Raw genomic sequence first — 16,166 nt, forward strand, 5'->3', positions numbered from 1 at the left:
TGCAATATAAGCTTAATTTCTGTGTATGGTGTAGTGGTGGTGATGAACTTCTAAATAACTTAGAAGTCCATCTTCCATAGTGTGTGGGAAGAACTGCAGATTTCTGTGTATTTCTGCCATGTAACTGCCTTCATTTCAGTTTGGTTGTTGCCATTTTATCTCCTTCTTCTCTGGCATGGTTTAAACCTGATGGTTTTGAGGAGAAAAAAAAAAAACCAAAACATAATCAGGGCACCTGAAATCTTAAAAGAATACATTTGATGTGCACAGTAAAAAGAAGAGAGAAAGGTAGAAGAGCAGAGGGTGAAGGTGATGAAAAAAATTACAAACAAGAAATGCTGCATAGTAATCATATTGCATGTATTAAATAATCCTCATATGATTGCAATTTTTACCTGTAATAAGTCCTGGGTTAGTCTAATATCTTGCATTTTAAATTGTCCATTGCAAGTAGTTTTGTTGTACTATAATTCTCCAAAATTGTACAACAAATAACAGGACAAGAGGAAACAGCCTCAAATTGCAGGAGGGGAGGTCTGGGTTGGATATAGGGGGAAACTTCATGGAAAGATGGTCAGGCACTGGCACAAGCTGCCCTGGGCAGTGGTGGAGTCTCCATGCCTGGAAGAGTTTCTGGTACACTTGGGGACATGGGTTAGTGGTGAACATGGGGGTGGTGCTGGGCTGATGGTTGGACCTGATGATCCTGGAGGTCTTTTCCCACCTTAACGATTCTGTGATTCCATAACCATTACAGAAATTGCAGTGTTGTGTAAGAGTTGAGTTGCCTGTAGCAACAGTTCCTTTCCTTCTCTTATGTTTCCTTCCCTCCCACTCCTTGCTCTAGAAGAAACTCTTCCCACAGCAAAACATATAGAGAGATATAATGAAGAAAAAAAAAAGAAATAAATCCCACACACCCTCTGGTATCATGTGTATCCTTTAAACATTTTGTCATTTTAGAATTCTGCCCTCTGGCCTGAAGTGCCTGAAGCTGCCAGGTTTTGCTGTGTGGGTTTGGGGTTTCCCCCCACCCTTTGGAGCAGGGATCCTGGGCTGTAGGGGCTGTTTGGGAGCTGTTTGCACAACGAGGTGCAGACATGGAGACGCTTCCTTCTCAGTGCTTTGGAACAAAGCTGGCCGAGCTGTAAAACAGCTGTGGTGCTGTCATAGTGGTACCTGGAAAAGGAGTACAATGGAGAGAACCAGAGCTGGACACTTGGGTTCTTGCGTGTGACACCAGCAGACAGCAAGAGAATTGCCACAGTCTTCAGCTTCATGCATTTGTTGAAGGCTGGGAGAGCTGGGGGTGCTCCCCTGGACAAGAGAAGGCTCCAGGCAGAGCTCAGAGCCCCTGGCAGGGCCTAAAGAGGCTCCAGGAGAGCTGGAGAGGGACTGGGGACAAGGCCTGGAGGGACAGGACCCAGGGAATGGCTCCCACTGCCAGAGGGCAGGGCTGGATGGGATCTTGGGCAGGAATTGTTCCCTGGGAGGGTGGGCAGGCCCTGGCCCAGGGTGCCCAGAGCAGCTGGGGCTGCCCCTGGATCCCTGGCTGTGCCCAAGGCCAGGTTGGACACTGGGGCTTGGAGCAGCCCAGGATAGTGGAAGGTGTTCCTGCCATGGCAGGGGGTGGGATTGAATCATCTTTAAGGGTCCCTCCCAACCCAAACCATTGTGGAATTCTGTGATTATTCATTCAAAGTTCTGTTTCAAATCACCCTTCACATTCCTCCTTTTAGGAGTATTTTGCATGGCTTTTTAGAACTTACTGAAAAACATTGTTTCTGCATTGTTTATTGTGAAATGAGGCTGTTTTTTCCTTGAGTACATTTCTGGGGTAAAGAAGATTCTGTTTAGACATTCTGGGATAAAGGTCATAGGCCATACAAAAATGTATTGGAGAGCGATGTATTTCAAAGCTTCCATAGATGTTTACATAGATGCATTGGTTTGTAGAATCAGAATCCCAGAATGGCTGGGCTGGGAGGGACCTTAAAACTCATCCAGTTCTACCCCCTGGACTGGGACCACCTTCCACTGTCCCAGGGTGCTCCAAGCCCCATCCAACCTGGCCTTGGGATCCAGGGGCAGCCACAGCTGCTCTGGGCACCCTGTGCCAGGGCCTCAACAGCCTCATAATCAAAAATATTTCTTCCTAATATCCCATCAAAACCCACCCTCGTTCAGTTTAAAGCCAGTACCCCTTGTCCCATCGCTACATGACCACTGTATGAACTAACCCAGTGCAGCATGTCCTGAGCTCTGCTGGAGCTGGGGCTGTTACCCTGTACTCTCAGTGCTGCCATAACCTCATGCCTTGATTGTGATCTTTGTTTTGCCATCCAGTTATCATCCTCTGTTAGTGGTAAACCAGAAAGATTAGGAAGTGTTAAAATATCCTGAACACTTTCTATCCTGACCTAAGTCAGATCAAAAGAGGATGAAAAGGTTAATCTGCTGCAAAAATATTTCCTCATTAGAAATTAGGAAGTAAAGCCATTGGATGCTGCCACAAGTGCTGCTAGTAATGGGAGCCAAGTTATGATGCCAGATACTGAAGATTTTAACTCATGGAGCAGTCCCCTCTCAGGACAAGTGGCACAATGGCTGAAAAATCCAACCAGATGTGGGACAAGCCTCTGTGTGCTGCACATAAACCACTAGCATGGACACTGCAGCCAAGGCGTGGTGTGCCCCATAAAACAGCTGCCCTGACATGGGGGCTGGGAGACACCATCTCACGTGTTCAGCTGCAGCTGAGCACCTTCCACTTGTCCCTTGAGCATGCCCAGGCTCTGCTTTCTTGCTGGGGCAGAGACTTGGGCATTGTTATTTGCTCTTCACAGGTTTAGGGAAAATACTCTGTCAGCACTCTTCCATGGGGCTGCTGGGGACAGAGGGGAATCTCTCCTGGAGGCAGCAGTGTGGCTCCTGGTGATGCAGAGAGGAAGATGAGGTGTACAAGAGTGCCTGAACCAGTGCTGGACACAGCCCCTCACAGAAGGGTGAGCTTAAGGCACCACCTGAAACTTATTCAGGGTGAAAGAGCCTTTCAAATGATCCTCTCTGCAAATGAACCAACAATTACCTGCAGAGCTGTCTCCAACTCTGTGCCCCCAACAGCAGGAGGACATGGAGCTGTTGGAGCCAAGCCAGAGGGCCATGGAGATGCTGCAAGGGCTGGAGCCCCTCTGCTCTGGAGCCAGGCTGGGAGAGCTGGGGGTGCTCCCCTGGACAAGAGAAGGCTCCAGGCAGAGCTCAGAGCCCCTGGCAGGGCCTAAAGAGGCTCCAGGAGAGCTGGAGAGGGACTGGGGACAAGGCCTGGAGGGACAGGACCCAGGGAATGGCTCCCACTACCAGAGGGCAGGGCTGGATGGGATCTTGGGAATGAGGAATTGTTCGCTGGGAGGGTGGGCAGGCCCTGGCTGTAGGTGCCCAGAGCAGCTGGGGCTGCCCCTGGATCCCTGGCAGTGCCCAAGGCCAGGCTGGACACTGGGGCTTGGAGCAGCCTGGGACAGTGGAAGGTGTCCCTGCCCATGGCAGGGGATTTAGAAAGGGATTTTATTCAAGGTCTCTTCCAATACCAATCATTCTGCAATTCTGTGATTCTATATTTCTGGGTGGAAATCCAAATCTTTGCTGTGATAAAGCATGTGTTAACTCAGTGATGTTCCCTTTAAATGCTGGAGATTGGATTTCAAAGACATGTCTGCTTTTATGACTTATTTCCATTTTCTGGTTCCCTTTTGGAAGGGAACCAGAAAATGAAATGCAGGGTAGACTCCTCAGGCTGGAAGGTACATTTCTGTTGAATCCAATGATATTGTCCAAGAGGACTGAAAGGGGTTGAGTTGGCAAAAGAGAGCCTGTGGATTTGGGATTGCTAATGCCCAGGTCCTGCTGAGATGACAGGAGATGGGGTTTTTGTACAAAATGTGTGCTGTTCCTGATGAATATTGTTGCCCATGTCTCCACCTCCAAACTCTGCTCCTTTGGATAACGTGGATTTTGCCAGGAATGGCACTGCTCAGTAATTTGCTCTGTAGGATGTTGAGCCTCATCTCCCTGGCCCAAATGCAGGATGTCAGGAGGAAAACTGGCAAGTAGGCAAAGCCTCAGCCTAGAACGTGAGACAAATGTACCCATCCTATTCCCATTTACTCAGTGACTTGGGAAGGGCTGCACAGTCCCTATGTTTTGGCTCTGTAGCTTTGGGAGGCAGCCGGGTTCAGCTGCACCCACCAAGCCGGGTGATGTCTTTGCTGCACCGGAGAAGGGAGAAGGCAGTGCTGAGGTTCCATGAGTTAAAGGCCCAGGCTCTGGCTGCGTGGCATGCCCCACCATGGAAAGGGGACACCAGCTCAGGCAGAAGCACATGGGAATCTCTGCTGGTTGTGCAGCAGGATGAGAAAAGCCCATTTAGTACATCTGAGGGAGTGGCTCCCTGTGTGTGCCACCGAGTCCTTCGGCCGTGGTCATGTCTGTAACAACGGCCGGATGTGGCAAAACCCAGAACCACAAAACATTTCTGTTTGTCACAGGGAGCCTGGTGCAGATCCTGGGAGTGCAGCACAGAGCTGTAAGAATGAACTCGTGTGTTTATTCTCCATCCTTACAAATACAGGGAATAATGCAAGGAATGCTCCTGGGGAAAGCCGCCCCAAGAATCCTGTGAACAGTCTGGCTTGAATGGCTTAGGAAACTTGTTTGTGTATGGAAAAATATGACCAGGACGTGAAAGTACTTGCTAGTTTGGATTAGTTTTCTTCTACACCGCCTTTGCCCTTGAATTGCCAATGTTTTCTGAAGGCTTAAACACCATTTTATTAATTCTTTTTTAAAGTACACCCAAAAAGATCCCAAGACCCCTGAATGAATCTGGTGTTTGCCTACAACTGCATTTTCTTCTTTTTCACCATTTTGCTCAGAATATTGGAAATGCTGAACATTAGTGCAGAACTGGTGTCTGGTTTTGTGGATGGGATGATGAACTGCAGAGGTGGTTATTCCCTCCCCACTCGTGTGGATGCTGCAGGATACAGATAAGCTGCTTCTCTTTGACAGCAGTACTCATTTAAAGCTTTCTGTGCCATTGCCTGTCCCAACCCGTGGTGCCTCTGGATTGTCACTCCCAGAGGAACAGCAAAGAGTGGCCTGGATCAACCTGCTCTGAGGCTCACAGAGTCCATGGTGAGTCAGGATTTCACCTGGGATCCCTGGTCCCAGTTCCTCCTCCCCTGGGACTCAGTCCCCCTGGAGAGCTGTTGCCACCAGAGGCACCTACTCCATTGTCACTGCTCTGGCCAGGCCAGCAGCTGTCCCTGTTTGCAGCGGGATGCTGATTCCCCCACAGAGCCACAGGGGACAGGATCTGGTGAGCTCCAGTTCCCTGCTAGGGAGGATGTGTAACTGTGCCCTCAAAGGGCAGAAGTTTCTCTCAGTGTTGTCAAATAATGAGTCATTTCTGATGAAGGTTTGAGGGCGCAGGCGGTGCCAGCGCAGGAACCGCCCGGGCGCTGCATCACAGCCTCGGCAGCAGAGAAATCAGGAAATCGGGCCCTGGGTCTGCCTGGGAGCTGCTCTCGGACGTAGCGCTCGGCTCTGTGTAGGACAGAGACTCCCCAGGAGTTCAGGGATTCAAGCCCAGGCTCAGCAGTGAGCTTCCCTGGCATCGCTGTCCCCGGCTCCACATGGGCACCACTGAGGTAAGAGCCAGGCCCGAGGGACACTGAGGGCAGACGAGGTGTCCGTCCTGCTGTCCCCTCAGGCACAGGGAGGGATGGGTACGGTGCTGAGTGTGGTGGGCAGGGGGGCAATGCCTGGGTGTCCCCCGTTTTCCAGCAGGGGAGCCATAGCTGCCCTCTGTCTGAGTCACATCCAGTGCGCTCTGGAGGGGAGAGCCCAGCATGGCTCCATCGCAGCCAGGTCCCCTCCTGTCACAGCGCTGTCAGCTCTGGCACCTCCTCGCCTGGGGTAACTCTGTGCACTGGGAATAAGCTTGAGCTCTCCAGTCCAGAGTTAGGACTGCTCTACCAACCCCCACTATGTTTCTGTGCTTCTCAACCTGATTGCAATTACTCACGTTTACCAATTCATAAAACTACAGAACAGCCCCAAAACAAAGAAGGGGCAAATATCTCCTTCTTGGGCTTTCTGCCTGCACACTCTGCTTGCGGGAACATTCATTCCAGTGATGGGACTCTCATGGATCAAACACCTCCAGGAACAAAGAGCTGCTTTAGGACAAGGCATGTGAGTGTCACCAGGAGGGAGGTGATTCACTGCTGTTCCTGCTGGTGCCTGGGTGAGGCACTGGCTGGTGTCCAGGCTCTGCTGGCAGCAGGTGTCCAGTGGGGGTGAGTGTCCATCACCCTGAGCCCCAGGGCCATCTGGGCAGAGGAGAAGCTCTTACCTTTGGTGCTCAAGTGGAGGATCTGTCCCCTCCCAGCACCAACTCCTGTCTGCACACAGGGGCAGGACTGACCAAACAGTTGCTGCTTCTCACCCGAAATTTCTGTCCTTGAGCAGCAGAAAATGAAGGAGAGCTGTCAGAGCTGCCATCAGCCCTCCTGGCTCAGCCAGCACATCCCTCCTTGGACAGGATGTACCTTGGCAGGGGTATGGAGCAGACTCTGTTCTGAAGCTCTGTTTTCATGAGGTCCTCACCATCCTGGAAGGGATCTGAGCTGCACCTAGTCATGGCAGCCTCTGGCTGTGCCAGATGAGGCACAGTGGCTGCCTGTGCAGCCCCAGCTTCACCAAGACAACATGTATGCCATGGATGGGCTGCGAGGGGATGGCTTCTGCTAGAGACAAAACTGCTGCCTTCCAATACTAACCTTGTAGCAGCTGCAATTTGTCCCTGTTTTGTTGTTGTGGATATGGGTTGGCAGGATCAGACAGTCCTTAGATCCGCACTGCCACAGAGAGGAGTTTACAGCAGTGATGCAGAGCAGTAATTGTGACTCACCTTCCAAAGAGCAAAGTCATCTCTGCTCCAAGGAGCTCATCCCACAGTGTGGGCAGTAGGGGAGGGGGGATTCTGCCCCTCTGCTCTGCTCTGATTAGACCCCAGTTGCAGAGCTGCCTCCAGCTCTGAGACCCCCAGCATCAGGAGGACGTGGAGCTGCTGGAGCCAGGCCAGAGGAGGCCGTGGAGATGCTGCAAGGGCTGGAGCCCCTCTGCTCTGGAGCCAGGCTGGGAGAGCTGGGGGTGCTCCCCTGGACAAGAGAAGGCTCCAGGCAGAGCTCAGAGCCCCTGGCAGGGCCTAAAGAGGCTCCAGGAGAGCTGGAGAGGGACTGGGGACAAGGCCTGGAGGGACAGGACCCAGGGAATGGCTTCCACTGCCAGAGGGCAGGGCTGGATGGGATCTTGGGCAGGAATTGTTCGCTGGGAGGGTGGGCAGGCCCTGGCTGTAGGTGCCCAGAGCAGCTGGGGCTGCCCCTGGATCCCTGGCAGTGCCCAAGGCCAGGCTGGACACTGGGGCTTGGAGCAGCCTGGGACAGTGGAAGGTGTCCCTGCCCATGGTAGGGAGTTGAATTAGACGGGTTTTAAGGTCCCTCCCAAACCATACCATTCCCTGATTCTGTGATCCTCCCAAGGAGGTGACAGTGGGGATGAAGGAGGAAAAGACCCACAATTTTAAATTGCAAAGTTGTCATATACATCCCAGCATGACCAGCTGGTGTCAGGGGCAGCACAGGGACATTCTGCAATGATCCCACAGCCAGTGCATGTGACAGTCCCACCTCAGCCCAGCCTAGCCTGTGTCCCCAGTGCCAGGGAGCGCCCACACCAGCCCTGCTGCTTTCCACGTCAGCAGGGCCATGGCTGCTGCCTCTGGTGACTCGGAGCTCCTGAAAGAGGAGGTGAAAAAGCAAGTTCCTGGTAAAACCACATTACTCCCACACAGCTGTGGTGCTGGGCTCCTGCTGTGCCAGCAGAGCTGCTGAAAGCTTGGGCCCCTCCTTGGTGGCAGAGAGCAGGAGTGCTCTCCTGCTCCTGTCTGTGTGTGGGACAGGAGTGTCCCCAGGACACAGCTGGCACAGGCAGAGTTTGCAGCATTTTCCTCCATCCTGTGGTGCGAGGCTTTGTGAGGGACAGGAGCTGCACTGGCCAGGGGAGACTGTGGGACAGCAGCCGTGACCTGGGACAAGCCAGCTCAGCCCTGTCCCTCCACAGCCCCTTTGGTTTCTTCTGCAGGTGGCAGCAGGAGAGGACAGGGAGTCCCTGATGCGCTGACGGTTGGCCATGTCTGGGGTGAGCGGGGCAGCACAGGGACACCAGTAATGCCAGCTGACACTGGGGGGACCCCGCTGTGCCCCCAGGACCGAACTGGGGTGGAGGAGGGCTCATGCCCGGTGTCCCTGGTCCCCAGCCAGGGTTTCAGATGGTCCTTGAGGCTGGCCCTGGTGCCGGGGGGAAGCGGAGGGGTCCAGCTCTCGCTGTCCCTACTGACACCGTTTCTCCTTTCAGAAGCACTGGCCCCCCGGGACACAGTGTGTCACCAAGCACGACCACAGCAAGCCCAAGCCCCGGGAGCTGGCCTTCCGCAAGGGGGACATGGTCACCATCATTGAGGCCGTGGAGGTGAGACCTGGGGGTGCTCAGGGACACTCTGCTCAGTTGTCAGAGCCAGTCCCTTCCTTCCCTGAGGAATCCACCCTTCCTTCCCCTGCTCTGAGACTTTCTCGTCCCCAGGGCAAAGGCTGGTACCGCGCCAGGCACCACGAGACAGGGCAGGAGGGGCTGCTGGCAGCCAGTGCCCTGCGGGAGCGCGGGGCCATCCGCGCTGACCCCAAACTCAGCCTGATGCCGTGAGTACAGCTGGGGTGACTGGGGGGGCCCGGGGGACCCCGCTGAGCCCCTGCGAGCTGCAACAGCAGATGAGTCCAGTGTGTTCCCCCATCCATGTTTTGGGGGCACAGCTGGGGACAGAGCATCCTGTAGCCACGCCCTGGCCATTTGCTGGGGCCAGTACCTGGTTTAAGGACCCCTAAGTGTGCCAAGCCAGCTTGGCTGGACCCCGTGGAGAGGGGTTTCATGTGGTAGGGTCTGTGTAGCTTTGGCAGGGGCTCTGCTTTCTCCACCTTGCTGCTGCCCCTGGCTCAGGCCCCTCTCCAATGCCCCTCTCCTCAGCTGGTTCCATGGGAAGATCTCAGGGCTTGAGGCGGTGCAGGAGCTGCAGCCCCCCGAGGACGGGCTGTTCCTGGTGCGCGAGTCTGTGCGGCACCCCGGGGACTACGTGCTGTGCGTGAGCTTTGGCAAGGAGGTGATCCACTACCGCGTGGTGCACGAGGAGAACACGCTCAGCATCGACAGCCAGCAGTACTTCTCCAACCTCATTGACATGATTGAGGTGAGACTCCCAGGCAGAGAGTCCCACCTGTGCCAGAGCAGGGCAAGGACCTCATGGGCTCACACAGAGGCAGGTCTTTGTCCTGTTCTGTGTGGTTTTCAATGGTGTTTTACCTGATGTAATTCTCTATCTGCTTCAAAGGCTCATGGTTCCCACTCAGTTTGGGGTTCAGTTGCCAGATCTGGAATATCCCAAGGATGTCTCTGCAAACCAGCTGTGCCAGCTGCAGTCACAGTCCCCAGCCAAAGGCCACATTTTAGCCCCATCCCTGCTTATTCAGTGCTTCACATAGCAGGAAGACCCTGGTGGCCTCTGCCTCCCCTGGACTTTGAGGCATTTTGCTGTGTCTCCTTCCACTCAAAGCCCCCTCTCACCTGCAGAGCCCACAGAGCTCCCAGGCTGTTGTGTGAGCTCTCACCCCTCCAGTGAGTTTTTCCTGGTGGTCCTTCCCTCACCCTGTCTCCTCTCCAGGGAGTTTCACTCTTGTGGTTCCTTTTTAGACACAACTTTTGGGTGGCTCCTTTCCCTTCTCAGCTGCCCTGGCCCCACTTTCAAACTCCAAAGGTTGTCCTGTCCCATCCTGTCCCATCCTGTCCCATCCTGTCCCATACTCTCTGGCTGCTTCCTCTCCCATCGCCTCTGCCAACTGCCCTCAGCTGCTGCAGCACCTGCCAGAGGTTCCACCACACCAGTAGCACCCCACATCCCCTATGATCCATTGTGGTGCTCCTCTGGCTGTGCCCGGAGGGGAGCAAGACTGAGACATGGGCTGCCCTCGAGGGTGGTGATGGTGCGGTCTCGTGGAGCATCCCAAAGCTGTTCCCTGGACACCCCAGTCCTGAGGGTAAGAGCTGGCATCACCTCCACCTGTTCATCCCTTGGCAGCATTACATGAAGGAGCAGGGAGCCATCTGCACCAAGCTGGTGAAGCCCAAAACAAAATCTGGGATGAAGTCTGCTGAGGAGGAGTTGGCCAAAGGTAAGGGATGGTGGGAGGGGGCTGTGGTCTGCATTTTAGGGACAAGGCCCCACTGGTGTCCCCTGCTAACCTGCCCCTGTGCCCATGCCCAGCTGGCTGGTTGCTGAACCTGAAGCACCTCACACTGGGAGACCGCATTGGGCAAGGCGAGTTCGGAGGTAGGTGAGAGGATGGGGCTGGAGGTTCCCCAGGTGCAGTGTGCCCAGATGGCACTGCCTGATCCCCTCCCCATCTCATGGCACGGGGGGCTCAGCCTGGAGTGCAGGAGGCCAGGTGTGGGGCTCAGCCTGACTCTACCGTGCTCTCCCAGATGTCCTGCAAGGCGAGTACTTGGGGCAGAGGGTGGCTGTGAAGAACATAAAGTGTGATGTGACTGCCCAGGCCTTCCTCGCTGAAACAGCTGCCATGACGTGAGTGCTCCGACAGGCATGGCCCGACCCTGCCTGTGGCCCAGGAGGAGCAGGCACCTCCTTGACTCAGATCCTCTCCATTCCAGGAAGGTCCGGCACAAAAACCTGGTGTGTTTGCTGGGAGTGATCCTGCACAATGGCCTCTACATTGTCATGGAGTTCATGAGCAAGGTGAGAGCACCTGGCTGCTCCTCAGCCAGTGGGACCCATCACCACTTAGATTTGGGAGCAATATCTCTGTCTAGGGGCTGAGTCATCACAGATGCCAGGCACCGCAGCACCTGCTGAAGGCAAAGTCTCCTGGCAGCCCCATCCTGTTGGTCCTGACTCATTTTATCCTCCTCTGTCAGGGCAACCTGGTGAACTTCCTGCGCACACGGGGCCGGGCACTCGTCCCGACCCAGCAGCTCCTCCTGTTCGCTCTGTAAGTTCCCCTCCTCCAGGCTGGGATCCAGGGCCCTGCATGCCCCTGTGCAGCCCCAGGGAACGCTCGGTGACACGGCTCTGTCTCACTCGGTTGTGGCAGGGATGTGGCTCAAGGCATGGACTACCTTGAGTCCAAGAAGTTGGTGCACCGGGACCTGGCTGCCCGCAACATCCTCATCTCTGAGGAGAACGTGGCCAAAGTGAGCGACTTCGGCTTGGCCCGGGTCAACCCCAAGGGTGCAGATGCCACATTGCTCCCTGTGAAGTGGACGGCACCAGAGGCCCTGAAACACAATGTGAGGGACAGTGAGAGGGACAGGGCTGGCTGGGGGGTTCTTTCAAAGCATCTCACGCCCTTGGGTTGCCCCTGCTTGTTCCCATTCCCACTGACCCATCCCTGCCCCATGGTGGCCTCTGGCACAGTCAGCCCTGCACCTCCCAAAATTCTGCCTCTGTCCTGAGCAGGTGTGCAGTGGGAATTGGGGCAGGATGATGGGACTGGGGGGTGTTCACACCCTGGGGAGCTGAGGGGGGGGGCAGGGGGCAGTCACCGTCCTCTGTCTTGCCCTTGGGAAGCAACGGGGACCCAGCGCAGCCCTCAGCTGGCTTCCCCTCTCCTGCCGCCACAGAAATTCTCCTCCAAGTCGGACGTGTGGAGCTATGGGATCCTCCTGTGGGAAACCTTTTCCTTTGGACGGGCACCCTACCCCAAGCTGGTGAGCACTGTGCCAGGGAACACCACAGGTTACACCCCACTGGCACTGACGGGACAGGGACATCCCACTGCCCCCTGAGCAGAGCAGGGAAAGGGGTTGCCAGCTGGCTTCTCCATCCTGGCAGGCCCTGAAGGAGGTGACGGAGCTGCTGGAGCAGGGGTACCGCATGGACCCCCCCGAGGGCTGCCCGCCCACCATCTATGCCCTGATGAAGAGCTGCTGGGAGCTGGAGCCAGGCAAGCGCCCATCCTTCAAGAAACTCACAGAGAAGCTGCAGAAGGAGCTGAAGCACCTGAGGGACATTTAACCCCCATCCTGCTACCCAGGACACAGAACCTGAAGCCCTTAGACCCTCCAGGGTTGGGAGTGGCAGGGCAATAGGGGCCAGGAACAGGAAGGCCTGTGGTGCAGCTCTCTTCCTGTGGAGATGGGCCAGCAGCCTCCCTCCATCCCGGCATGGTCCTTCTACCCACCACACAGCCCAGAGAAGGTTGCCATGGGATTGATCTCCTCTGGCCCACCACAGTGGGGAGCACAGACCCCAAGGCAGCCAAGCCCACACCCCTGTGCTCAGCCCCAGGAGCAGATGCTGCGTGTGGGGTCCCTTCAAGCTGCGACTCCCAGTGATGGGAGGCAGGACTGGACATCTCCACTCACTGGAAGATGAGACCCCACCCTGACTCAGCTCTGCCCCAGCGCCCAGCCCCACACGGGGATGGTCGCACAGCCAGCTAAACCACATGGATTTGGGCTTTTTGATTAAACCAAAGAATCTAGTTCAACAGCATATTTAAGCCTCTGGAGTGAAATTAGGCCTATCTCTCACTTATGGCCTGACAAAGCCCAGTGAAAGGCTTTGGGGGGGCCAGGAGCTCTGGCTCTTGGAACCCCCCATGCCATCCAGCCCTTTTCCATCAGTGCTCTGTGCAGCAGGGGATTATGCTTTAATCAGAGCCTATATGGGAATTGCTTTCACATAGATTACAGGCACGGGGCACATCCCCAGCCGTGGGGAGCCCCCAGCCCCGCAGGCTGCTGAGCAATCTCAGTCTCGGTGGAGCAGGGATTAGCGGGGGCATGGGGCTGCCGCGGGTGGGTGTGCCCCGCCACCGCCTCATCTGCTGCCAGTCCTCTGACCCTCGACTGGGTTTTTTCGGCTAATCCTCTTGTGTCTCCTCTGTGCTGACTTCCTGCACCCCCAGTCCCCCTGAGTGCATGGTTCTGGGTGCCCACAGCATCGGGCTCTCCCCAGGGCTTGTCCCGGCCCCATGGGTGCTGACCCAATTTTGGACCCACGTAATGGGGGATATTTCAGCCTGACCCAGAGTGTGCTGCAGTTCAATGGCTCCTTTCACCTCCCTATCACTCTGATGAGGCAGTACCTGCTGTCCCCCTGCACTGCCACTGTCCCTTGCAAGCACCCTTGGGTGCAGCAAAGGGAAGGTCCTTCCACCCTGGCTGTGCCTTCCCCTCCTAATGCCTTAATCCGCCCCTGATCCGCAGCGCCCCTGGGGCTGGGCCCACTGACCTTGAGGGCACTGGGACCCGGTGGGCACCTTGGGGCAGGAGCTACCACCACCACCCACCATGGCCTCCTTCTTCACGGCCGCTCTGAAGAGCTTCCAGGGGGGCAAGGACGAGTCCCCCAAGGGGGCCCCCAAAGATGACAAGGCGGCTGCGCAGCCCAGCAGCGTGGCCCGCGAGGAGTTTGAGGAGTACCAGCGGCAGCTGCTGGAGGAGAAGTAAGGCTTTGCCGGGGCTGAGCGGGTCACAAGGGTCCCCCAACACTCCAGAATCAGGATCCCCTCTGCTGTGGGCTTTCCCCAGGGTGGCACAGGACAGGGACAGGGAGGCAGCTGGGGCAAGAAGTGCAGAGCAGGTGCCCTTCAGCGTGTCTCCCCCACAGCATGGGAGGTCCGTGGAGGTGTTGGCACAGGGCTGTGACAGCACCTTCGTGCACCACAGGTGACAAGGGGACCCCCCAGGTGTCAGAGGCCCAGGATGGTTCCAGCCAAGCACCCCTGGGAGCCAAGGGATGGGGGTCAGCACAGGACTGGATTCAGGTCTCACCTCCCTAGGACTGGACGCTGTGGGAACCCAGCAGCTCAGCACCAGGGAGATGAGAGGCTGCGGGAGGAGCGAGTCCCTGCAATGGGCACTTTCATCAACCATCTCTGAATCTGGGTGCTGAGCTGTGTGGACAGGATGTGGATCCTACTCCCAGATCCCCACTTTAACCCTCTTGTGGGTCTCAGATGTTCTCCCTCCTGCCCTAGACCTGCTCTGCAGGAGGAGCAGGGTGACTGGGGTCGGGTGGTCCTGGGCGGCTCGGTGAGGAGGGGGGGTGATGGTGTGGCACCTCCTGCAGGATCGAGCGGGACAAGGCATTTGCACAGAGGAAGGCAGAACGGGCCACGGTGCGGATGCACCTGCGGGACAAGTACCACCTGGCCCAGGTAAGAACCAGCCTGTCTGCAGATCCGGGGGCTTCCCCTTGACCCTACATCGCTCGGAACAGCCCCAGGCCCATGGCTGCCGTGCTCCCCTGGGCTGGAGAGATTCCTGAAGAGGGCAGCAGACGACCACTGTCTCTGTCTTACTATCTGCCGCCCACTGTCCATCCAGCGTTCGAGTCTGGCACTGGACAGTCCTGGAATCCCGCCGTGTCCCCAGCACTCCAGGACTGGCCGTCCTCTGTCCCTCATCCCCCGCTCCACCGTGGTAGGCGACGCGTCTGTCCCCACCCGACACCCTCTCCCCCCCGCGTTTAGGACGAGCGGGACGACGCCCAGGTGCACGTGGCCGGAGGGGCGGTGGAACTGCCGCAGGAGCTGGCAGCCATGGTGCACAGCGAGGAGGAGGAGGAGGAGGACGGCAGCGCCGGGGCCTTCGCCTTCCTGGCGAAGCTGCGGCAGGTGGAGCTGCCGGCGCTGCGGGACCGCGCTGTGGGCGGCGTGGATCAGGTTAGGGAGAAGTGCGCCCTGATGTAGCAGTGCTGCAGGTGCCATCGGCAGCCCCTGTCCCCAGGAGCCACCGGATTGCGAGGCTCTGGATGCCTTGACTTGGGGTGCGGGTCCCAATACACATGTTAGGTGTGGGTTTTCTTCCCCAAAACCATTTGCAGTTGCTTTCCCGAGGTGTGCAGGGGTGCAGAATGCCTGGGTCCCTTCCAGCCGGTATGGTCAGGTCCCTCTCGTGGTGCTCCTGGTGTGAGCCCCCATATGTCCCTGACACCGTTACCTCCCTCACAAGCCCTGGCACCGTGCACCATTTGGCTCAATAAATACAGCATTTTCCAGCACCATTCTGGTCGTCCTGCCGCATCCCGCACCCACACCCTGTCCTGGTGGGTGAGGGGACCCGATGACAGCGCTGGAGCCGGGCTGCCCTGTGTCCCCTGAGCCACCAACCAGCCCGGGATGCTTGGCCACTGGGTCCGTGCCTCTCTTCTGCAGCAGCCCTCACTGGGACCCAATGATCCCCCTGACTACCCTTGGGGACAGCCCCGGAGCGGGTGTGGAGCATTTACTCCCGTGCTCGAGCATCCTCAGTGCGGGCAGGGGCATCCCTTTGACTGGGCCAGGGTGCCCGGCTGCCTCTTGCCCCGCCGGGGACTCTGTCCTGGGCGCTCGGCAGCAGCGCTGGCTTAAATGCGGCCGCGCCGGAAGGCCGGGGGCTGCTGAGATCACTAATGCCTGCCTATTTTAGCGAGCTCTAATCTTCCTGAGTGGCCTGTCCCCGAGGGCTAAGCTCGCTGAACCCGCGTAAAATGTTCGGCCAGGGCTGGCCCCAGCGGCACCTCCCGCCGGAGCCGGAGCCGCCAGGAATCACGCTGTGTATGCATGAAAGGAAGGACGCGCTGAGCCGCCTCCATCCTCCCCACGCCGCTGCCATCTGCTCCGGAAAGACTGCGGGGACGGCCCTGCCCGGGCTGCCCACGGCCGCGCTGGCCGGGCTGGGAGGGGGCGGCCGGATCCAGCGGAGGTGGGCGGGGAGCTGTCCCCGAGCTCAGCGCTGCCACCAGAGCCAGCGGGCTCAGCCGCCGCTGAGGGGCTGGAGCACACGAAGCAGGGCGGTCCCTGGATGCACGAGGTGCCCAGCTCTCCCTGGAACCCCTCCCGGTACCAGCCCAGGGACTGGTGGCTGCTGCAGCATCCCAGGGAGCGTGAGACAGGCTGGGCCTGACACCGGGGAGCCTCGGGATATTTTGTGGCCCCACTGTCCCTGCTGACTTCATCATCCCTGCTGTCTCTGTCATCATCCTCATCCCCGTTCAC

General features: G+C 57.2%; 2 protein-coding genes across 5 annotated transcripts; both read left to right on the plus strand.

The window, feature by feature from the left end:
* Positions 1 to 5,517: 5,517 nt before the first annotated feature.
* On the plus strand, positions 5,518 to 12,676 carry MATK (megakaryocyte-associated tyrosine kinase). Of its 4 annotated transcripts, none has more exons than XM_059869987.1 (13): positions 5,518 to 5,705; positions 8,203 to 8,259; positions 8,479 to 8,589; positions 8,701 to 8,816; positions 9,139 to 9,358; positions 10,244 to 10,337; positions 10,430 to 10,495; positions 10,648 to 10,747; positions 10,834 to 10,918; positions 11,098 to 11,171; positions 11,274 to 11,469; positions 11,803 to 11,889; positions 12,014 to 12,676. In XM_059869987.1, exons 2-13 carry the CDS (start codon positions 8,251 to 8,253, stop codon positions 12,194 to 12,196), a joined length of 1,341 nt encoding a protein of 446 aa, XP_059725970.1. In that variant the 5' UTR covers positions 5,518 to 5,705; positions 8,203 to 8,250; the 3' UTR covers positions 12,197 to 12,676. The 4 variants fall into 4 exon arrangements, with proteins under 4 accessions (XP_059725970.1, XP_059725967.1, XP_059725968.1 ...); XM_059869986.1 differs by having other exon boundaries at positions 5,520 to 5,705; positions 8,476 to 8,589; XM_059869984.1 differs by lacking the exon at positions 8,203 to 8,259 and having other exon boundaries at positions 8,476 to 8,589.
* A 122-nt stretch (positions 12,677 to 12,798) lies between these two features.
* On the plus strand, positions 12,799 to 15,193 carry LOC132339632 (complexin-3-like). Its single transcript, XM_059869988.1, has 3 exons — positions 12,799 to 13,631; positions 14,258 to 14,345; positions 14,661 to 15,193. The coding sequence occupies exons 1-3, from the start codon at positions 13,477 to 13,479 to the stop codon at positions 14,877 to 14,879; spliced, it is 462 nt and encodes a 153-aa protein (XP_059725971.1). The 5' UTR covers positions 12,799 to 13,476; the 3' UTR covers positions 14,880 to 15,193.
* Positions 15,194 to 16,166: the final 973 nt, after the last annotated feature.

The sequence above is a fragment of the Haemorhous mexicanus genome, chromosome 29 (genome assembly GCF_027477595.1).
Source record: "Haemorhous mexicanus isolate bHaeMex1 chromosome 29, bHaeMex1.pri, whole genome shotgun sequence".
Classification (NCBI taxonomy): Eukaryota; Metazoa; Chordata; class Aves; order Passeriformes; family Fringillidae; genus Haemorhous; species Haemorhous mexicanus.